Source organism: Carettochelys insculpta, chromosome 7 (assembly GCF_033958435.1).
Source record: "Carettochelys insculpta isolate YL-2023 chromosome 7, ASM3395843v1, whole genome shotgun sequence".
Classification (NCBI taxonomy): Eukaryota; Metazoa; Chordata; order Testudines; family Carettochelyidae; genus Carettochelys; species Carettochelys insculpta.
This window is the reverse complement of record NC_134143.1, coordinates 31,201,298-31,225,981: the sequence shown is the minus strand read 5'-3', so window position 1 is coordinate 31,225,981 and position 24,684 is coordinate 31,201,298. Positions and strand designations below refer to the sequence as shown.

The following is a 24,684-nucleotide window of genomic DNA, read 5'->3' as shown; positions in this document are numbered from 1 at the left end:
ATGTCCCCCAGTCAGCTAAAAGAGCCCCAGCTACAGCCAGCCCCCAAAAATCGTGACCCTCACTGCACGCAATCTGACTGGCATCTTGCACAGCACGTCCTTTTATTGGTTCAGGGTCAAGCCATGTGATGTGGCTGGGCATGGGAATGTTCCAGACTGTGTGGCGCCTCTCGAGAGAGGGAGGGGAGGGATTTTGGGGTCAGAACAACATGTAAACATCTGAAAAGAAGTTTCTCGTACTATCAGACAAGCATGACCCCTACTGACAGCATAGCTGACACATGTTACGGGGGACCAGCAACTAGCGCCAGGCAGCACAGAAAAAAAAGGCAGCTAACAGGGGTATACACAGAAGCACAGACCCCACAGCTGCACTCCTAGCAAATTAAAAAAGAGAAGATTCTTTTCAGCCTCTCATGACCCTACAGCCACAGGCTTGCAGGTGCCAAATTGTAATGGTCCTGTTGCCTAATTCCTATGTAATTGAGAGCAGTGGAGATGTAAGAGGCCAGAGTGGAGAACTGTGGTGCATATAAGGGACATCTGGAGGCTAATGAATTTGATTTAAAGACATGTAGCATCCTCACTACCCTTCATTAAGATTCTTAAAGTTGAATAGAATGCTACACCTGTCGGGTTACTTCAATTTTAGGATTTCAATATCATGTTGATTTTAGTGGTCCATAAATCGAGTGAATGGAATGTACAGTGAGGACAGGGACTGGGAAAAATTCAGGCTAACTGAATTAAAATCAATTTTATCTCGTACTGTAGATGCAGCCTAAGGGTATGTCTACACAACAGGGAAGGTTGAAACAGCTGCAGTTGGTCTTCCGGGGTTTGATTTAGCATGTCTAAATTGAACAACGAGGGTGCCCCCATCAACTGTGGCACTCCTCATGGTGCAAGGAGTAATGGAAATCTATGAGAGAAACTCTCCTGCCGACCTCTCTCAGAGGGTCCACACCTGAAATTCGACCTAGGGTATGTCTACTTCAGCTACACAATTCTCGTAGCTGGAGTTGCATATCTTAGGTCAAATTTCTTTTCTAGCATACACCAGCTCTCATTTACACCAGTTATGCCAGATTAACTCAGTTTAAATCTCTGAGCCTGCAGATGTTTTGAACTGTTAAACATTAGATCAGTTACATTCATTTGATGCCTAAAATTACAGTTTCAGTTTCCCCAAAATAGAGATAACAGTGCTTAACTTTCTTACGGAAGTGCTTTGAGATCTATGGATAAAATGTTTGATTTACTAATAGTATAGTGAAGTGTTGGAATATAACACTGCTAATGAGTTCTGATTTAATGCAATTATGAGATATTTTCAAGCCTGGAATATCCAAAGTTGCTAATACAATTCCATCTTTTTAACTCATTTTATTTATGTAGCACTGGATAAATCAGATAGACAGTTTTGGTCCTTGCTTGTCAGGAGCACTGGCACTGACAATTCATGCATGCTTTACACATCTTTATTATTAGAAAGACTCACAGAAAAGCATCTGAAACATGCATCAGCACAGTCAGAAAAATTCCAAGGTTATCTTACCTTATTCCAGCAGCCTTGAACTGGTAAGCCATCTTCCCCCTACATCAAAGAAGAAAACAAACAGATTAGGATACAGGAAACAGTGCTAATAGCAAGGAAGGAAAGGGTTAACTAATACAGCTGCAACACACATTTTACATTTGAGTTGGGCCGGGATGAATGTCCTAATATATGACCCTCCTTCCCCATTCTGTGTGATCCATTTTTGTGGCTGAAAGATACTGTTAGGGTTCAATATGAAACTAGAGGTTCAAGAGGAATATTTGTCTCTGTGTTGTGCAGGTACCACATTCAGGTTTCCTGTTAATGGGCATTATCCTCTAGTTCTGCTCTGAAAATGTGTTTGCTTCTGCTTTCCTGGAGAGGAAAACGTAGAAGTTCCTCTTCAGGAGAATAATGCCTCAGGATGTTGGCAGTGTGAGACATGAGCTGGCAGGTTATGTCGTCATGTATAACTCTCTCATAATTCGGAGATGATGTGCCATTCCTGACAACAATCAGCAAAATGGATTCCCAAACACTACACTAACATTCAGACTTGCAGGAATGTCTAGAAAATATTTTCTTTTAGTTTATGTTGGCTGGCTTTAGCATTGAGTGAGGAACAGAAACTTTGCCCCTTTAAACAAAATTCACTGGGAGCTACACTTTCTTACATCATGGCTTTATGGTCCTTGTTTCTGAATATCAAGAAATCCCTCACATCAAATCTGCTGAAACATCAGCAATTTCTGTTTTGCATTGCTTGATCCTTTTATTCTATTTGTACATGTTCTTCAATAGCACGAAGGGAGATCCCAGCAGGGTTACTATGGCATAACCTATGCAGTATACAGAGTACAAAGGAAAAGGTGTGGCAGTCAGAGATTCGTTAGAACACCATCTCTGGTTATCATTTGGTATTGTAAAAACTTCTAATGTGTCTAGATTGTAAGCTGTTCGTTGTGGGGACTGCCTTTTTATCTGTGTTTAGGCATATTGGGGTTGGGTGTTTGGGCACTCCCACAATATAATTGTTTATTAACCATAGCAACAGGACAGATACAGATAATATTGGCCCAAAAGGTTCATTTAAAAATATTTTATGTGTGCTCTTTGTGGAGAGTGAATGGTGGGACTGAGGCCTTTTCAGTGCTAGTTTGAAGTGAGGATGGATACAAAGTTTTGTTTTATTTTGTTTTGTGTTGTTCTACTGCTGGGGGCTAATCCCATAGGCTGTTTATACACATGCTATTTCATCCAAATAAACAGCCTGAAAATGCTAATGAGGCACAGATGTAAATTCCCAGTGCCTCATTCGCATACGGTCACATGATTTGGAGTCTGGAAGAAGTTCTTCCAGACTCCAAAACAGCGTGTAGAGACGCGGCCCGTGGGGGATCTCCCGGAAGGATATCCTCCTTCCAGACGCCCCTTCTTCCTGAAAATTTCCTGAGGAAAATGGGTGCACTTTTCTATAACAAGGTTGCTTTTCACTACAGCTGCAGCTACACTATCAAGTCCTTTCAGAAAATCAGGCCCTCTTCCACACACAAAATGTGCAGAGTGCCCACACACAAAATGCGCTCTTTCAAATTCCTTTCAAAAGAATGTGGCACTTCTTCCAGAGGCCCTCTTCCTCTCCCTAATAAGGAAGATTCTTTCAGAAAAAAGTATGTGTAGACACTCTGGTTCTCTTTGTTCGAAAGAGTGGTCCCCATGGTGCTAGGTTTTTCTATCCCTGGCCTGCTCTTTTGAAAGAGCAAAGGCTGTGTGGATGTTCTCTTTCGAAAAAGCAGATTGCTCTTTTGATCCGCTTTTTTGTGTGTGGACGTGTTCTTTCAAAAGATCACTGTAGTGTAGACACGGCCTACCTGTCTCTCTTACCTACTCCTAATCTGAGGTACAGTCAGGGCCAAGTCAACCCCTGGGAAAACCTACAGCAGCCTTAGAGGTTCTCTTAATTCTGCTGGTTAGCAATGGCTTGGAAGGGGCCATTATTTTTATAGGGGTTGGTGGAATGTAAACTACTCTGGCCACAGTTGTCTTACCCCAAACACGCTCCTGCACCAGGGATTCTGGAAGGCAGAGGAGCAGAGTTGGCTCATCTTGAATAGCTGAGCAGACAGGCATTTTGCCTCAACAGAAGGGATGGCATTAGGTCAGTATTCTCACAGGTCCCAAACCGTTAAGCCTTTCTTGTGCGGAATTTCATGTGAAGCTGGTGGGTTCCTGAACTAAAGGCCGGTGGTTAGAGCACTGACCTTGTAAACACAGTGTTGTGAGCTCAATCCCTTTCAAGAGCCCGGGGCATGTTAGAGTTACAAAGAAAATCTATCAGGGATGCTGATAGGTCATGCTGTGAGTGCAGGGGACTGGACTCAATGGCCTCTTGGGGTCCCTTCCAGTTCTAAGAGATATGTATGTATAACATCCCTATACAGATTTACAGTGTTTTTATTTTGGAAAAGTTTTGTATCCTGTAAGTATTTGGATGTTAAAGGGAAACAAATGGTGACCTTTTCCGTGGTAACTGGTAGATGAGTTTTTGTTAAAATATTACAGTTTAATATTACTGGGATCATACTAACCGGCCTTGTGAAACAATTGAAGTTGGTGAGGAGGAATTACTGGCACAGACAAAAAGCCTAATTTAACAATTTAAGCCACTAATAGACGTTTCAATCAACTCCTTCTAGAAGATGCCAACAACTGTTCTTACAGTTCAAGCTTTTGGGTCATACACACCACTAATGCAACTCTACTGCAGTCAGTGAAATTATACGAAATTTGAATTGGACCCATTTTTTTCAGTCAAATTAGTTTATTCTTAGCACCTTAAATATTGTAGGATATGTCTCCACAGTTTAACCTCTCACTCTTAAGAAACAAAAGAAAAAACCAGAAGAAAATGAACAGTGTTACAATGAGAGAGAAACTACTTAATTGAAGTAGACTCATAAGCAACTATGATGGAAAAAACTATCATTGAGTGATGATAAAAGGTCAATTTCTCTTAATGTAGCCTCCCAGTAATGTTCCCTCCCCCCAGAATGCAGGAATGTGAAAATAAATGATTATGAATTTTTGCTGGGAAAGAAGTGGTGTTCCCATTGGTACGCTGGTGGTGGGAAGAATCAATTGTGTAATGCTTTGCAGGAGGAAATGGAAAGTTAGGTGTGTAAAGGAACAGGAAGCTGGACTGTTATGGTTTAGGGATCAGAGGAAGAACAGGATCACAAGGAAGTGTTTGTTGCAGGCTAGTTTGCAGACGGAGAGATGTGGGACATGCTTATTAAGAATGAGTTATTAGATTCCCGTATTTCAGATTTGCATTGGTTCACAGACTGTACATTTGTGCAGATCCTGAATGAAGGTAAGTTGTGTCAGCAGAATGCCAGGCAGAGGTATGTGTTAACAATTTTGGGTCAACAAACATGCTCATGCAATGTCTTGATCTAGTTTGAATACCAGAATACTGTATGTTCTGTCACTTTCCTTTGACCAGATTTTTCTGGTGTGTCTCCCATAGCAAAAATTGTCATGAAATAGTCATGCATTATGCTGTTGTCCAGCAGTGCAATTTACAATTGGAAGAAGTAGCACCAGAGAAGATAGGCTAATTTTCAAAGGGACATAGAAGAATCCTAATATTTAGAGATACTCTCAGACTTGAATGTTTTGTACAGTTTAGGAGTGTTCAGCACAGAAGTGACTTGCAGCTGCAGGAGGTGAAACAATTGACTGAACAGTTCTTTTGGATTTTTAGCTTTTGTGATCACGTGCAATTGTATATTTGTGAATGAGGGCAGAATTTATTTGTTTACCCGCTATTCATAGAATAGACATTGCCATTAAAATCTTTACAGTTTTGCCTTGGAAGATGCATATTATTACAGAAGTATTAAATTACTGACTGTGAAAGAAAATTGAAGTATAAAATGCAGAGAAACTTGAAGAGACAGTAATTTTAGCTACTTGCAAAGACAAAAATGTAAAGAATCTAATAACAACTACTGCCTTCATTTATTTGGAAAAACTCAGCTCAGATGCAGCAACTGTTTCTCAATAAATTTCCCATTTTTACATACTTTTCCACTGGTTCATTAAGAGCCCAAGGAGGTCAAATGAGCTGATTGTGCTTGCACATGTTGGAAACATAGCTATGCATGTATAACTCAGAGTAGGACCTGGCACTCAAATTCTATGGGTATTTCTACCCAGTAATCAAAGGTGTGACTGAAGCCTATGTAGTGAAGCTCTCACTGGTTTAGCTAGCTCCAATTAACAACAGCAGAAAAGCCAAGGCAACAGAGTCTAGCTGCTCAAAACCATACCCTGTGTCCCAGGTGGGCTCATACAACAGTGCTGTTACAGCTGTTCCTGGACTTGTCAAATTAGAAACAAAGATTAGGAAGATCATGAGTTTGAATCCACTGACTAGCCCTTAGTAAACCCTTTGATCTAACAGACTCTCCAAAGGTCTGCATGAGCTAGCAGGATAAAAGTAGCGGTGTGGACACTGTGACCCAGGCATTAGCAGTAGCTTGGGCTCACTAGCCATACTGAAACCCAGGTGGCTTGGACTTAGGTGGGTAGTCCACACTGCTAGTTTCAGCACACTAGCTCAATACATGCTATCATAAAAGTCTGCTCTCCATGATAAGGATCACACTTCCCAGTTTCAGCGCAGACGGACGTGAAGAAACAGATACGCATTTTAGGTGAGTGTCTTTCAGTAAATGAATAAAACAGTGTTTTTCAATGTTATGGCGACAGCAGCTTTGTCATATTTGGATTAGATACAGTAGTTAGGAAGGTATCGGAGGGGTGGCCGTGTTAGCCTGGATCTGTAACAGCAACGAAGGGTCCTGTGGCACCTTATAGACTAACAGAAAAGTTTTGAGCATGAGCTTTCGTGATGATGAAGTGAGTCTGTGCTCATGAAAGCTCATGCTCAAAACTTTTCTGTTAGTCTATAAGGTGCCACAGGACCCTTCGTTGCGAGTTAGGCAGGAGCATTAAAATAATATCCCTTTAAGAATCAACTAAGATGGATATCAGGAAATGTACTAGGCAGTCTTCAAGTCAAGAATAACCTTTTCTGAGACACTAGAGAACAACAGAAAAGAGGAACATTGGGCCTGGTGCTAGAGCTGAAGCTAGAAGAAGAATCTCAGCAGGCACTCCCTTATCACAAGAGACGAGGAGTTGCTGGCATGGGCTTCTCCAGCATGATTCCACAATTTTGAAAATTCTTGCATTCTTTATGCACTACAAAATCCATAATTTTCCTCTATAGCTTTAAGGAGCCCATGAGCAACTGAAAGGTGATTTGGGAGAGGTCTTTTTGTTAAATTAAGACATAAGAATGGAGTGTGTCTGTCTTTTGTGTACACTGTTATAATTAGAAATTAGATATTGGAAATTTGATGACTTTAAATATTGTACTGCTATGTTTCTCAGGGATTGTTTGAAAGTTGTGTTTGCATTCTGATGGGTTATTTTAAAATGTGAGTGGTGCATAAAGGGAGTAGAAGAATGTCAGACTTTACTTTTAAGTATTTACACTTCACTAGCAGAATTAATGGAAGATGTAAGCATTTCAGATGACCACACAGAGAGCTGAGGTATTTGTACATCAGATTTGAAACATTGCTCCAGCAGGGGTTCTTGTGGAAAGCTTAAAGGAAGGACTGAAGCAGTTGTGAAAAGTACTTTGTAATGAAGTGGTAGAACATCCAGATGACAAAAACCATGAGAAGTCCTATGGCAGCTTGTAGACTAACAGATGTATTAGTGCATAAGCTGTTGTAGGCAAAGATCCACTTTGTCAGATGCATCAAAAGCCAAGGTGAGATACATCTGACAAAGTGGATCTTTGCCCACAAAAGCTTATCTTCAATAAATCTGTTAGTCTATGAGGTGCCACAGGACTTCTCATTGTTTTTACATATATAGACTGACAGGGCTATCTCTCTGATACTATCCAGACTACTGCTTCATTTCTTCCTGCACCATGAAGGGATGGGTGTAGCAAATGTGATTCACTGCAAAGGGTATTATTGGTCATATTGTGGAACAAACAGTGTGAGCAGAGGTAGAATGGAGTTTGGTAATGACAGCTGCCCTCCTGTAGGTTTACAGTTCATGCCACCATTTGAACGTATCAGAAAATGACACTCAAAAATAAAAAGCAAACAGAAGCATGCAGGAAAGGGAAGGTAACACCATACCAATGGGCAAGGGGCATCCAGCCCGTCCAGCCCAGGTAACCCCGGCTCACCCTTCTCGCCTTTAAAACCTCGGAGTCCCTGTTCATGAAATCAACCACTATAATTATTCCAGTCAATGCCATCCCCTCCATATCATGGGAGGAGAGGCCCAGTCCCACATTGGTATAATCAAAAGGCACTCAAGCTACATACCCAGTATATGAATAATCAGTGTTGGAATCTCTAGTACATAACTGGTTGGAAAGCTTGCTTTGCTGGTTCTGTATTCTGTGCGAGTCAGAACGTACTTTTCTGATTTTAGTCAATCTGGGGGGGACTCTACTGGTTGGAAGAGTGGGAAGAGGATTTTTTAGAATCTTCTTCAGTTGCGGTCCTCACTTGGAAACAAAAAAGAGTAATATCCGTGCAAGGTCTATCTGGGCATATATACTGCACTTTTCACTGTGGTATGCAAGTGACACTTCAGCTTTGGCCAATTATATATCTGGGGCTGAACTAAAACAATGATAATGTTTTAGAAACACAGAACTTCCTTGTATAACTAGGGTATGAGACACATTCAATTCTTGCTGCTATCATTATGTTTTCCATTAATATTTTAGAAAATAATTTGGATAATTCTTGCTACTATTAAATGGAAAGATGCTTCCAATGAAACGAGTTAATGTCCTTTTGAACAACGTAGCCATCTTGATCACTTTCTGCAGCTCCCATCCGATTTCACACCAATTTGGTTTCTCACTGGGTATCCTAACCTGGGTGCCCTGGGTCATTATCAAGTAGATACTCTGTTACAAACACATTAATTGGACACAGCTCAGAGGCAAAAAAGAAGGCATGTTAGGTTTCATCGCTGAGTGAGGGTGTTGGTATTAAATATTACCAAAGGTGGAAGCATGGGAGTTCCAGGGCTCCACTGTCACAGTAAAACCCCTTTGCTCTCATCCTCCTGCCACTTCACCCATTCCTTTTTGAGCCCCTTAAAAGAAAAGGCCAGTGCTAAAGTTACTGCATCGCTCAATTGCTCTTTAAGGGCCTGTCACTGCGTCACACTGAAGAAAACAGCTTTGCCATAGACTCTAGTGGGAGCTACACAGGACCTTGCATAAGCAATGCAACTTTTGTTTTAGCAGGGTGCTTTGTTCATCAATCATTTACTTTGTTTTCCTTCTTTCTTCCTCTCTGGTAAATCTTAAAATAAAACATTTTATAAAACAGAACATACCAATGGACAGGGTGCATCTAATCCAGGCGCTCCTTGGTCTCCCTTATCCCCTTTAGGCCCTCTAGAGCCTTTCTTGCCCCTCTCCCCCTGTAAATAATAGTTTAGTCCAAGAAAAAAAATACACAAAAGCTTTAAGATCATCCATTTCAAATAAATGTCAGAGATAGTTTAAAAAGTAAATAAACAAATGTCTAGAAAAATATTGTAAAAAAGGAGATTCCTTCAGCTGAGTTGCTCTTACAGGAAGGCCTTTTATGGATTTATTGATATATTTTATTTACATGTATTGCACTTTCATAGTTGTTGAAATCCCATCATGATAAGGATTCTGACTTTGCAGATGGGATTGCTCCCAGGACTCTTTCTTCTGCCAAGAGAGAGACACCTAATACTACTTCACAGACCGGCAAGGAGGAGATGTTTGGACACCAGGGCTGTGTCTACACTATACGATAAATTCAGTTTTATTTATATCAATTTTCCAGTTCTGGAATTTATAAGTTTGATTTTGACCATCCTCACTTCACACTGTGATCCCCACAAAATTGAGTCATTGCTGCCACACACACATTGGCTAACATCGACGGTTGCAGTAGTGCATTGTGGGAAGCTATCCCACAGTTCCCCCATCCCCATAGTATCCCTGGAAATAATGCAGAAGACACTCAAAATTAGAAGAAAGAATTTTTGGTTTCCCCCCACATTATGTTGCTAACACAGGTGCAGTGACTGTGTTCTCAACCGGACATACACTGATGACTGCATGCATGTGATCCCTGAAAATAATGCAGGGGCCCAGAATGCTTTTTAATTTGAGCGGAATGTAGGAAGAAAGAATTTTTGGTTTCCCCATTCATTAATGGAGAGGGGTTTGGTTTCCCCATGTTGTTAATTGAGAGGGTTTTTTGCTTTCCAGTGCACTATAAGGCTTCCATGCAATGACTGTGTTCTCAACTGGCCATCCACTGAGTATTCCATGTCCAATCACTGCTGAATTGTTATCCCTGAAAATAATGCAGGGCCCCGGAATGTTTCTTACATTGAGAAGAATGTAGAAAGGAAGAATTTTTGGTTTCCCCCTACACTTATGTTGGTGTTGGAGAGTCTTAATGCAGGGTCCCAGACTATGCAAGAAAAAAAGAATTGTTCGTTTTCCCCTGGTAGCAGCAAGCCCAGGTATGGGCCAAGGAGGGGCTCACTGGATGACCAGTTGAAATGGTCCTCCTGCTGCAGCAGTAAACCACTTAGCTGCCAGGGGAGACTTTCCCCCAGTGGTAGCAGCAAGACCAGGTATGGGCCAAGGGGGAGGGGGTCACTGGATGACCAGTGGCGCTGTTCCTTCCCCAGCAGCAGCCGGCCCCCAGTATCCTAACTGCCGGGGAGACTCTTACCTGGTGAAAGCATCACCCACAGTATCTTAACCGCCAGGGGAGACTTCCCCACAGTGGCAGCAAAGCCCAGACTTTCTTTCTTGCGTGAGTGGCACCATTGTCAGCACCAAATGGCAGGCACATCCTTTTATTGAGTTGGGTTGGGGGCTACCCATGTGATATGGCTGATTGTGGTATAGACCCAGACTGTGTGGCAGCTGTGCGGGAGGGAAGAGGGTTGGCACACAAATGTAAACTGCTGAGAAGAAGTTTCTCGGCATGTTATGCAAGCATGACCCCCAACTGCATGGCTGACACGTGGTACAGGATGTCAGGAGCTGGCGCCAGGCAGTGCAGAAAAAAATAGCAAGTGTACAGACAAAGCCACGAACTCCCTGCAGGTGCTTTTGAATGGGTAGATGCACCCACAGTGCTAACAGCACAGAAAGAAAGAAGCCATTTCTGAGGCTGTCATACTAACTTGATCCCACAGCTAACAGCTTGCTGTTCCCACTTGGAAATTCAGACTCTTCCTGTTACTGGAGAGCAGCGGCCAGAGCAGAGCACTGTGAGGGATTGTGGGTTACATACAGGACACCTCTGGAGGCTAATAAATTCACATTTAAGATGTGGTGTTTCCACACTTGCATTTAGTCTAACTTCTGAATTTGAGCTTGAGGCTATACCCAGACGTTAACTGCAATTTTGTAATCTCGAGATTAGTGCACCCAAAATTGAGCTAATGATCTTTACAGTGAAGACAGTCATGTGGTAATTCGAGCTAACTGAATTAAATTCGATTTTATCTCATAGTGTAGACACAGCCTGAGTGGTTTTCTGCCTTGCTAGGAGGCCAAGAATGTCACTTCTCTGACTCTCCTGAGCTCCACTGTCAAAGGACCAAGAGACTAGCTTCTTGGTTCCAAGTTTGGATCTCCTACCTATTACATTGTTGTCACATCCTGGGATCTGATTATTAATTCATTAGTTTTACATCTCTTTTCCTTTTTACTTTTCCTTGCCCTTCCTTTCCCCACTCCCCATACTTATGGTTTACAATAACACAACAAATAATTTTAAATTAATTCTCTCAAATAGTTTTTAAAATACCATATGTTTTATGTAATTATTTTCCCCTGTTTTCTTTAAATGCTGCACTTTTAAAAAATAAGATGTCTCTCTTAGTTAAGGAAGGTAGCTTTAATTTCAGCAAATGAATTAGAGTGATACTGCCATTGTTTTGTGCAGAGAAGGTCTGAGTTTCCTCTGACTTAAATTAATTTTATACTAGTGTCATTCCATTGACTTCAGTGGAGTTACTCACTCCTGATTTACACTGAGGTAAGTGATAAAAGAATCAAATACACAGAATGAAATTCATCCTTGTACAGCAGTGTTTCCCAAAGTGTGCTAAGTGTACCACTGGTGGTACACAAAAGGATTTCAAGGGGTACTCAGCAGAAAATAAATTACTAAAAATTGGGAGATAAGCACGGGGAGAGGGGATATGCTAATAAGTCTGAAGTCCCGAAAGGGGTACGTGAATGTTTTAAGTTTGGGAAACACTGCTGTACAGAGAACCAGCACAAAGTGCATGTTAAAAGCAGGGCATATGTGGATCTTAAACAGTAAACAGATCTTCTGCTGGCCCACTACATGGGGTAAATTTCACCCTCAGCTCATACTGAATTAAATAGAAATTCTAAGCACAGGTCAACATCAGGATAGGCCTCAATGTTTACAAATATATATACAAAATATCTTCATATTATATTTTTAAAAGAAGCAGCTGCAGATACGAGGAACTTTTCAAAGACGTTGAGGATACAGTGGAATTGGGATGGCTGAAGAAGGAATTTTATGTAGTGTTTAGATGGTAAATATTAGAAGGTGCAATGAAATCAGGCAGCATAGGTTTATATTCTATATATAATTTTTTTTTTTTAAAAAAAAAAGAAAGTAAAAGATTTTAGACCAAAAAAATTAAAAGCTGACAAAAGAAATGGATGGGATAGGAGAAGTAACTAGGAGAAATCACCCGGGATCAAACACTGGAACAGAGAAAGGGTAATCCAGGAGAAAATATGGAATGGGTTATCATGGAGGGAGGAGGAAGGACCCAGGATAAAAAAGGCAGAAGAGGAGGAAGGGATAAAGGGGACAAAGGTGGACCTGTAGAAGCAAGGAATATACATATACACACACACAGGAAAAGAAGAAAACAGATGTTATAAAAATGTGAAAAGTTCAGCTTGAACGCACAAATTCAGCGCTTTCACTTTTTCAGTTGGGTTATCCATAAGGCTGTCACATTCCAGTAACATTTCAGTTGTTACAGAGCACACTATTTTCATGACTACGTTGGATCTTGAAGGCTATTATTATACATCCTACAGTGACATAAACACAAAGGGCTCTGCTCAGCAGAAATGATCCAGCATAAAAAGGCACAGCTCTGTCTTTTCCAATTGGAAAGCCCCAAAGAGGATTTTTGCCAAATTACTACAGGGAAAGGGGCAAGCACTTCAGGACCTACTTAACGTGTTAATCACAGGATATATGCATATATCTTATTAATAGCTCATGTATGTTACTACTGTTTACTATTACTACATTTTTAAATAACACACTTTCTTGCTGAAAAAGAAGTTATCAAACACAAGGCAGGTGTTTGCATTCAGTTGTTAAAGCTTTCTGTTCCAGGTTTCCTGACAGAGTCCATCAGAGGATCAAAATTAAAAAAAAACCCTCATGTTTGAAGAAGTCCATGTCATATCATTACTTTGGCATGTTTCTATGAATGAGTCTGAAAGTGCCATAGATTATGCTCAACCCCAGGCTATGGGAAAGGAGAACAAACTCCTGGTGACCACACAGTTTGGCTAAAGTGAGACACCATTTGGTGGTCAGAATGAATTTGAGCACACACAAGTCTTTAGATTTCCATGGAACAGAACTTGTGACATATTTATAAGAATGCCAGTTAGACCAGGGCATTGGACAAAGCAGTTTGTTATGGAAAGCTAAATTTTTAAAATAAATTTTACTCTAATTTCTCAGAGTTTCTCTACTAAGTGGCTCACTTCTAGGTTGTGTTGACCAGAGAGCAGTGTGAAAAATTAGAATGGGGTGGAAGGTAGTAGGTATCTATATAAGACAGAGCTTCAAATATCAGGACTGTCCCTATAAAACTGGGACATCTGGTCACAAAACCCTCTTAATAATTTATTGAAAGCTGTGGGCAGAGGAGGAACCTGAGTTAAATTGTCATCATATTTGCTGGATTGGACCTGAAAACCCCATTCACACATAGTTTTGTGAAACATTTTTGTTTCAAAACATTTGTTGCATTTCAGCCAAATATTCATTTCAAGGGAGCTGTGGCACTCCCCTCTCATTTATGAAAATTCCTGATTGTCCCACTTTTCAGTAATTTTTATATGAGGAAGAATATTGAAGCCATGTTAGCCCAAATTGATTCTTATTGCAGCCAACAAAAGACCCATCATCTAAATATATTATCTAGATTTAAAGCCAACTGAAAAAGTCTAAAGAACGTGTTAAGCTTATGTCTTATTCAGACAAAAAATAAATAAAATTAAGAGTAGGTTACAGAGCAAAACCAGCAGTGGAATGATTAAAATGTAGCACCACTTTGGAGCTGCCATGAAGTAAAAACCAATTTGGAGGAGTCTTCACTTGTTTAGGATGCTGACCTGCAGTGCATTTTTCAAAATTGTTAATCTGTCCAACATAGAATCAGAGGAGCACTTCAGAGGATAATGAGCGTGAGACAGCACTTGTCAGATGTTATCAGCATATATATCCATCTCACATATTTAATGCTTCAGCACATTTTCCATCAGTCTGTTTCTGAAATGCTTGCCTTTGGCACCAGAGCCTTATCTAGATATACCAAGTATAGGAACTATTCTCAATTACATATTTTATTGTTGTTATCAAAGGATTCAGATCACTAATAATCCCAATGCAAAAATCTTATATAACTTGGCATAATTTATTTCTTTATAACACTGGCACAAGATATAAAAAAGATTGTCAGCAATTAACATAATCTATTGCTTTTCTTAGGACCTGGCTCCACAGTTCTTATACCAATTTGAGCCCAAGTTGGAGGAAGGAGTCTCACCCTATATGATTGGGTTATTCAATACAGTCATACTTAATTTATGTTCCGCAGTGTTCGCTTGAAAAAAAAGATGCAATTCTGGAAACTTTGGAAACCATTTTACTACAAGAAAGTGGCTGACATTCTTTTTCAGCATTTAGCTATACCATCATTATTAACATTGTACGAACTGTCTAGTGTGCATTTCTGCACATCTCACTAAGCATGTTAAGGTAGGATTTTCAAAAGCACTCAGCACTAGTCTCACTCAGCGAGAACAGGGAGAGGCCACCACTGAGCATTTTTGAAAATACAGTGGGTATACTTTAGTATTTGAATGGCGATGACTTTGGTTATGGTGAGTTGTATAAATTATAGCTATCACACTGTAAATTACATACGTGTAAATTGTTTTATAAGAATTTAACAGGTAAGAATTTATCTGAGTTTTTCCAGGTAATTCAAAAATTAACCATTCCACCACTACATAAAGACATTAGTAGCCAAAAACACAAAGTTTGGTTCATGACTTACCCGGTTTCCTTTGTCACCAGGTGGGCCTTGTAAACCCTAAAATGCATCAGTAAGAAGAAATATATAATATACTATTTTTAAATCAACATCAGACAAACAGGTCTTTTTGTTTACTCAGTCAAAAATAATTCTTCAGACAAAAGCTCAGCAAATAATTTGACCTCTTCATTTCTGCTTCAAAACAAAGAGATTGTGATTATCTAAAACTATAGCTCCAATCCTACATCTACTATGCACATGAATAAAACCCTGCTCATATAAGCAGTTCCATTGTAGAGCTGCTGGTCCCCAATTCTGTCTTGTCAGCCTTTGAAAAGCAGGTGTTCAGTTCAGAAAAGTAAACAGTTGGAATGGATACATGTTCCACAACACCCTTCTATAACACATGAATAATCTAAGCATGGCTTACTTCTTTCCTCAGTCATTTCAGGATCTACATTGCTACATATTTTCTTTTCTGTGCTTTAAAATACAGTATTCTGGTGGCAGTGAGGCTCTCAGCCACTGCGGGCCCCAGTGCAAGGTGTGTATGTGGGGGTGGGGGGGTAGCTCCATGCCCCCAGAACGAGTGGGGCTGGGGTAGAAGGGATAGGTGCTAGGGCAGTCAGCCCTTAGCGCTGCCCAGGCCATGGCGATGGGTCACCTCCCAGCTGCATGGAGCAGTGCTGTGGCAGCACTTCAAAGGGGATCTGAACTTCAGGCCCTTTTGAAATACCACGCCTGGGGCAATTGCTCTCTTTGCTGCACCCTCCTCCACCTAGTTGGGGGGCCTGTCTGATGGATAGTCTAATTATTTTTCTGTTACAAATTTTAAAACATTTAATTTTAAATTGAATTATTTAAATAATATTACTGGAACTAGGAGAAAAACCTCTTTCTTTGAAAATTAAAACCAGGGTTTCAAATTATCATTATTAGTACAAGTTTCCCAACTTCACATTGGCATTAATATGGCAGTGAGAGAGCATTTTTGCCTATTACAGCAGAGTGTGCTGCTGCTGGAAGGTGAAAGCTTCATGGTATAGCAAACAATTTAGAGACCTCCTCCCCAATACTTACAGGAAGTCCCGCTGTCCCCATTGGTCCTGCAGTTCCAAGGTCTCCTTTACTGCCCTAAAATAGAGACAAAAGAGAAGGTTTCTCTGTTCTTGTGTACAGGATGGAGAGCATCTACACCTTAATCTGGCAGTTCAACCCACATGAGTGTAGCTATCGTGGTCTGACCAACAGGAGGGGCTAGATCCCCAAGTGTCTTTATTGCACCTTGAAGGGTAAGTTCTTGGAGGGGCTAGCCCTCTCTGCCAGGTGTGCTGTCATGGCTACAGTCTATATTTTTAGTGGCTAGCTTGATCAGCAAGGGGATGTCTCTCCTGTGATGGAATTCATACTTCCTGCAGGAAGTATAGATATACCCACTGAGAGGCTGGGCACATATGTCTAAGCAAACACTTTGGAAAATAATGGCATCTTTTTCAGGGTCTCTAGTTGCCCTGCAGAGGAAGCCAAAATATGAAATGCTTCCAAGTCAAAAAGAGCCAAGACCAAATTCTGGAAGAAGCTGCTGGTAGTGTCCTTTGGAAACAATAGCGGCTGCTACTGCTTCTGGAGATTTTGTGTGTGTGTGTATGGGTGTGAGTGTAGGTGTGGGTGTGTGTTTAAAGCTAACTTACCCTTTCCCCTTTTGGTCCTGCTGGTCCTGGAACTCCAATTGGTCCTGGAGTACCCTGCAATTTCAGAGAGAAAAGCACACAAACCATTTTCTTCACAATCAGGCTTCTTTACAGCTATAAAAGAGCATGGCCATTGAGGAAAAAGCAGAGCTGAGGAGATTCTGGATGCATACGTAGTCATTTGAATTACTACAGCTTTCAGGGTTGATGAGGACAAGTTCGCTCAACAAATCACACATGCAGCTGTAGGATCATAGAAATTGCCACACTAGATCAGCCCAGAATATTTTTATAAATCTTTATTTTTATTTGGGGGCTGGGCGTGGCTATCTTGAAAATTAACACTGTCAGATACCCCTTTATTTGATAGGTCACTGAAATTTTACCTGTGAGCTTGAATCCACAACAAAGCTGAAAACTGTAGTAGTATAAAGGCATACATAAGCTTTTTTTTTTCCCCACATGAGTTCAGCTGAGCAAAAATAAAATAGAATTTGCACTAATTTTTGGTAGACAGATCATCATGCAGTTTGAAAGGTCACCATGCCGCATGAACTAATGCAGATGCACCCATACACAGAGGCAATCATGAGAGAGTACCCATTCAGTCCTAACTCTGCTGTTCACCTTTTCACCGTTTAGATCAAACTGGAAGTCATGGTAAAGAGAAAATCCAATTTCTGTGCTCAGCCTGTGGCCCAGGAGCAAGCTGCCTTATTCATAACAAAATTTTCAGCCACACTGTCCTGCTTGGACATTGGTAAGTTAATTAGTCAACACAATCAACTCTTGTCTTTTGCATTAATAATGAAGTAGGTAGGCAATAGCCCTTTTGGCCATGAAGTGTTATGATTCCTGAAGACAAGACAACTAATTCAGATTTTCTGTGGAAATCCTTATGATTCAGACTTACATGGATCTGGATTCACCTCTCATGGATTCCTATGCCACAGAACGTATTAGCATTGTCAGTTTTGGTTGGATGTATTCCTAGACTTGGTTTCACTACATGCCATAATCTTTAATTAAAGATAAATCTTCAGTTCTTGAACAATCCTGGAGAGTTGACAACCTTACATCATGTGACTGTTCTGTGCCACAGAATCCAGGTTGTCATTTTTAATCTAAATCAAGGATTAGGAGATTTCAAAGCACCTGCCTAAATAGAAAGTATTTTTGCATTTACCTTTTTAATTCTGCACCAAATCAGATCATATTATGTTGGACTGGTGAAAAACTAGCAACCCATACAAGTTCCAATTTGTAGTTCTTCCATGGACTGCTAAAAGGGAAAATTACCTCTTAGTCAGGCATGGAACAAGGAAACCTTTGGACCTTTTACAGTAGCTTATCCTTTCTGCCAGAAGAAAAAGGAAGTGGAGCTTTAATCACAAGAAGCTGGATCCTGCAATCCTTACTCACAAAAGGAATCCCATTGAGGATTCCTGTGAGTCCAGAGGACAGTTTGTACCTGTAAGAGTTTGTACGATCTGGCTGGAGAACTAATTCATCATGGTACATATGCCACTTCAGTGTAAAAAAGGGCAGGGGAAGTCACGCTGTGGATTTATGCCGGGGACCATAAGTGCACCATGGGAAATTTAACTGTTTACATATTTTCTCCATTTTAAGATAATTTAAGGCCTAGTGTCCATTGGGATCCACAGATAATATCCAGAAGATTTGTAAAGGTAAATATGCAACTTCTTGAAACAAATATGCAAATTAGAAGTTGTCATTTAATTTCTGTTTGGTGGAGTTATAGGACAATTAATTAATTCCTGGTCTACTGAAAAAGGGGAAATCAAAGTACCTCTTAAAAAGTCAGACATGACTGTATTTGGAGGCTGTATAACATCCCATGAAGAAATAATAATAATTTACCCTTATGCAATTTTCATCCAAGAATCAAAGGTGCTTTATAAAATTGGGTGCACATCTTTATGTTTGTTATCATTTTACAGCAGAGGAAACTTATGCACAGAGGGGATATCTGACTTGCCCTAGGTCTCACACTGAGTTAATGACAGAGTGAAGGCTGGAACCTACCACTACTGGTTCTCCACCTTCTGCTCAGCCATTAGACAACACTGCATCCCAGGTGAATAAAATTAAAACTACCACCAATGTTTTTGAAGATTTGGAATAAGCATTTATGAAGTTGCTGAAGCTCAGGAAATTGTGTGGTGGGTGGGTGCTCACAATGGGGTGGCTAGTACTCTTTGCAGAAGGTTTCTCATATGCATCTCCTCCAAGTGGAGAGGTGCACTTAAGGTTATAATAAGAGCTGTACATGCAACCCATGGCAATGAAGTACTAAATGATATGTGTGAAAACAGTACACAACAAAGCCTTTTGCCCAGATAACAAAATATGAGGTGTTACTATGTCTTAGACAAATCTGAGGAGAGGCTGTTGCACAAGGCTACCACAGGGAAAGACAAGACAAGACAGTTCACAATATGAGGACAAAAGTACATGGCATATAATGGGTACAGGCAGAGGCTTTATTTAATATAATCCTGGAAATAATAATAAATAATAAAGTAAAACATGTTTAAAAAGATGTGATTGAAGCTAAAACCTGGGACCAAATGGATGTAAAATACTGAGGGTGACAATCAGGCAAACCTCTCAGTGACAATATGTTAATTTAGCATTTTGGCATCCTAGCCATCTTCAGGGAAAAGAAAGTTACCCATAATGCAAATGAGGGCACAGTGGGATGGACAAGACACATTACAGTACCAGGGAAGGAAATTTAGGGTAATGGAGAAATGGAACTCACCGGTGGTCCAGGCCTGCCGTCTAAACCTGAAGCACCCTGAACAGATGGGAAAGGGTTAACAAAAAAAAAAAAAGGCAGGAAGGAATGGGAGGTGAGGGGAGAAAAAGGAAAGGGGGAGGGAAGAGGTGAGTGAAGCAGTGACTTGAGACAAACATATGCTCGTAATAAACAAAAACAAAAATTAAGATCTCAAGGACAGGTGATGGTACTTACAAGGAAACCAGTGAAAACACAGAGACACTGAATGCATGTAATATTGGCTAGTGCCTTCAAGCTACCTTTGGAAATACAACATTCCCTTTTACTCTGTACCAAAATACAGCTCAGTGATCATCTAAGGGAGAAGCTGTTCAAGGCCAGGAGAAGGGCACTGTCACAGTGGAGCTCAAGACCTTGTATTGACAGTGTCAAACTAGCCAGGACAGCCTTGGATGATCTGTGACATAAAATATAGCACAGGTGTTAGAGTGGAGTTGCAGTGCCATGAATCCACCCAGATGTCGACAGCCTAAAGAGCCATCCAGTGTATAGGGAGTACTCAGCTGAAAGCATGTGTTTGTTAGGTAGAGACGACCCTTTTACATTCCATTGTCAAAATGGCCCTTGTTTCACACAGAGAGAAGCTGCATAGTTCAGCAGGCAGATTAGGGGGTAAGGCCAGCTGTTGAGAGTGGCTGCAAATCAGTTTTATACTGGGAATTTTGATTCAGTCTCAGCTTTGGAAGGGTCACTGCTGATCCTTAATTTGAATTAGAGCTTTCTTTGTCTGCCTGAAGCTACGTCTACACATGAATGCTACATCAAAATAGCTTATTTCGATGTAGCGACATCGAAATAAGCTATTTCGATGAATAACGTCTACACGTCCTCCAGGGCTGGTGCCGTCGATGTTGAACGTCGATGTTGGGCAGCACTACATCGAAGTAGGCGCTGCAGGGGAGCGTCTACACACCAAAGCGGCCCACATCGAAATAAGGGTGCCAGGAACAGCTGCAGACAGGGTCACAGGGCGGACTCAACAGCAAGCTGCTCCCTTAAAGGGCCCCTCCCAGACACACTTGCACTAAATAGCACAAGATCCACAGAGCCGACAACTGGTTGCAGACCCTGTGCATGCAGCATGGATCCCCAGCTGCAGCAGCAGCAGCCAGAAGCCCTGGACTAAGGGCTGCTGCACACGGTGACCATTGAGCCCCACAGGGGCTGGAGAGAGCGTCTCTCAACCCCTCAGCTGATGGCCGCCATGGCGGACCCCGCTATTTCAATGTTGCGGGACGCGGATCGGCTACACGTGCCCTACTTCGACGTTCAAGGTTGAAGTAGGGCGCTATTCCCATCTCCTCATGAGGATAGCGACTTCGACGTCTCGCCGCCTTATGTCGATTTCAACTTTGAAATAGCGCTTGCCACGTGTAGACGTGGCGGGCGCTATTTCAAAGTTGGCACAGCTACGTCGAAGTAGCCGGCTCGTGTAGATGCGGCTTGAGTCCTACACTGCAGTCTACACTTGGGTTTATTACTTACATGTTCAGCTACAACAGTGATGAGGGTTGTCTAAATGCCTAGATTGTTAGATAGATAGGTGGGTTTATACAGTGCTTTAGTTTGTAAAAAAAATATAAATAAATAAAAAAGAAAAAGAAAAGAAGGAGCCAATATTCAGCCAGCTCTCTGCCCTTCACCCCCAGCCAATCCTGGAACAGGGGCTGCTGACGTGCTGCTACTCAGTACCGGCAAGTACCAGCACAAAAAAAGCACTGGGTTTATGGGTTCACTGTGTAGTCATTGGTATTATTCTGATGTCAGGGTTTAATACTAGGTGACCACTAAGATATCAGACAGGAATAGCAAGTTAAGGCTCAAGAAGAATTCTTCTGCTTGCACACACACGTGTTATTTTGTAATTGTCAGTGTAGGAAATACATGATAGAGTGTGGACACAATATTTCCTAATTGTGATCTCATTCACCTAATTGCAGTGCTAACTCCTTAATTTGTAATATTCACATGGAAAACAGCTCTCCAGACAGTAAGGCCCAGTTCTATAAAGTTAGGTGTTTTAGGCCCATTTTTATACTCCAGTGTGATTTGCAAAATGTGTGCTCACCTGCCACTTAAATTCACTTGTCACCTACACTTCTGTCTATGGGCATGTACTCTGCTGTCTCAGCACAATCATCTGAATGCCTATCTCCCACTTAGCCCCCCTCCGGACTCTCCTATGCAATCCACAAAGCCAGGGGAGAAAAGCCCAGGAAGTGATCTTGCTTCTGAGGCTTGATCTAGTTGATGTGCGCAGAGGCCACCTTCCAGATTGGGTCCCTTTCAGAATGATTATTATTGGTGGTGGTGATGATGGTGACCTTACAATATTTAGCCTCACGTTCAGAGACTGTCCTAGGCTGTGGGAGGTCCAGGTTCAATTGCCAATTCTGCAGGAGGGGAGAAAGGATTTGACCAGTGGTCTCCCCACTCTCAGGAGAGTGTGCTAATCACTGAACTAAGGGGTACTCTGATATGGGAGTTCCTCAGACTCTCTTGTTGAACCTGTTCCTCTGTGAATAAACAATTAAAGGGTCATTGGAACTTGAGACTGGGCCCTCAGATGTTGTCAATCTCCCTGTCTCTCAATACCTTTGTGGGTCCAAACATAAGGCTACGGTTACACTAATGAGTTTTGTAGACAAAACTGGGGTTTCATAGACAAAACTCATGGAGTGTGCACACACAAAATGCATTTTGTCAACAGAAACTGTTGACAAAAAAAGCTGTGTAGGCCCTCCGGGGGCCCTTTTGTTAACAGAGCAGATCAAAAGATCAATCTGCTTTTATGTATAGACGCAGTCTGTCAGCAGCAGTTTTGTCGGAATATCTCTTCCGACAGTAACTTCTGCAGACAGCTGTAGTGTAACTGTAGCCTAAATGTTTATTTCCTCTGAAGATGACAAATAAAATGCATCTATATTGGAGTAAATATTTTGCTAACAGCTGTTGATGGTTGCCCCTAACTCAGTAGTTGTTTTATGTATTTCTTAATCACTCAGCTGACTTTTGTTGGATTGCCAAACATTAAACATTTCTCAGAGAAGTGGAGTTGAGTAGACATCAGGTTTCAAATCTAGAAAAAGAGGGGAGCTATATCTTCAACAGCTACATGACTTCAGAAATGTTGGAACATGGAGTCAAAACAAAAGCCACAGATCACAATGGGGCAGTATTCTCTGAGAAGGACCATTTTATTTGGAGAATCAGTCCCAGACCTTGCATTAACACAGTTAAGGACTGTCTGGCTAATTCCCTCTGCAGTGGGTGGACAACATAATCCTGTGTCTTCTGCTCAAGCTTGCACTGTAACCTTTTCAGCCACCTTTCTATCACTGCGTAGACCAAAAGGGAACCACTGGTCACAAACATCAATGAAAATTTTCCTTCCGCATTTATTACCCAGTTGCAGTTTTCAGGGTCAATGTGATATTGGACAGGTTTCTGCTTTCCATCTTTATTATAATACCCTGAGAGCAGGTTTGTTTCTTGATTATTGCTGCTTGCTTAGCATTATAAGGAATGGTAGATGGGTGGGGCAACAAGAAATGTGTGAGCGAGCTGTCTGGGCAACATGCTTCCCAACCAAGTTTCATATGTCACATCCCCATTTCTGAAGTCGCTTTCCATACCACTGCTTTAAATACCTTAGCACCACTGTTATAAACAAAGACATGCAGTTTTACAGCCAAAACTGTATGGACAAGGGAACTGGGTGATAACACAAAGACTAATAACAACAAATCACACGGCTGTGGGCAACAAGCTCTTTGCAGTGAATGTTTCCAGGCAGTGTGAGGTTCAGCAAAGGTTTGCTTTGGTGCTTTAACTTCAGTGCCCTTTTTTTTTTAAATAGGTGAAACTATGTGCCTTTTCTTTACAAAGTGCTTTGATTTTGATATAAAGTAACCACACTCTGATTCCTTCTGATTCTTAAATCTGCTGAAATTCATTTGTGTTTCCTTGATGACATATAACTGTGAAGCACACTAACACAGGTTTAAACACAAATATGTTGAAATAGCATATCCTTACTGCATATACAAGAAAAAGATGAAACATAACTGGATATTTACTGCTTCTGGGAAGGCATCAGGTTTTATTGCAAAAATGGCAGGGATAAGATGACTAGGTTGAATAAATTAAAAACAAATTGAACAACCCCCTCTCCCCCCTCCCCGCCACCAAGTTTAAAAGAGCTCAACAAACTGTTTTCTTTTCAGCTTTGCACATCTCAGCATTTCAAGGCCAGGACCAAAACCAGAAGTGGCAAAAGGCCACGAGAAAAGCTACTCATAGGATATTTTCAGCCAGGAAAGCAGAAAGAACTTGGGGAAACCTGCTCTAGAGAAATTCCTAGTCCAATTTTACAGATCCAAGGGATTAGCTTCTCCTATTTCAGAGGCTGATCCCACCCAACTGCCCAAAACAGCTGAGGTTTGTCCATCACTAGAAAGCCAATAGGCACAGTTGCTCAGAGGCCACCTTTCTGTCCTGAACTCTGATTTTAAATAATCAAATCTTTGTCTGTCTCTCTTGTTTTGGGATCTTTCTTAAACTGGACTATATATGGCTTCCCAAGCTCTTCTTGCTTCCTGGAGACTTACGGGCAATCCCAGTGGACCTCGGTCTCCTTTCTCACCCTGGACACCCTTCTCTCCTTTCATTCCATCAATCCCAGCTTCCCCCTAAAGGAAGAATGGATCAGAAAATAATCCCATCATGGCACCACCTCAGAACAAACATTTCTCCATTCCAAAGGCCTGACAGCACCAAAGATAGTGTTATAGAGCCCAAAGAAATCTTAGGCTATGTCTACACTAGAGAATTTTGCTGACAAAACCCATGGAGCATCCACATTATCAAGGTGTTCTGTCAACAGTAAATCAGCAGAATGCAGCACTTTTTTCGACAGTGTTCTGCCGTTCCCCCATGAGACAGAATGGCTTTCTCAACAGCTCTGGCAACAGAAAGCCAGTCCGGACATTCCAAGAGGGCTTCTGTCAACATAAAAGTCTTCCAGGGCGCTGGGGGGAAGCCCTGTCCACAACAAGAAGAGGTCTATGGTCCCTGCCTCAGACCATTTTTAAAGCTGCAGGGAGCCCCAGAAATCCTTTAGCAAGAAGCTGAGAGCATGGAAGCAGCCCAGCAGC

The 24,684-nt window shown here is 41.4% G+C and overlaps 1 protein-coding gene across 1 annotated transcript in view; it reads right to left on the bottom strand.

Annotated features, from left to right (window-relative positions):
• COL13A1 (collagen type XIII alpha 1 chain) overlaps window positions 1–24,684 on the bottom strand; it is a 118,395-nt gene that overhangs the window by 11,389 nt on the left and 82,322 nt on the right. The window contains exons 32-38 of the mRNA XM_075000245.1: window positions 24,139–24,219; window positions 19,490–19,525; window positions 16,702–16,755; window positions 16,091–16,144; window positions 15,032–15,067; window positions 8,999–9,085; window positions 1,559–1,597 (exon numbers count right to left, since the gene is read on the bottom strand). Coding sequence (XP_074856346.1) covers window positions 1,559–1,597; window positions 8,999–9,085; window positions 15,032–15,067; window positions 16,091–16,144; window positions 16,702–16,755; window positions 19,490–19,525; window positions 24,139–24,219 — 387 coding nt within the window. The remainder of the gene's footprint in view (window positions 1–1,558; window positions 1,598–8,998; window positions 9,086–15,031; window positions 15,068–16,090; window positions 16,145–16,701; window positions 16,756–19,489; window positions 19,526–24,138; window positions 24,220–24,684) is intronic.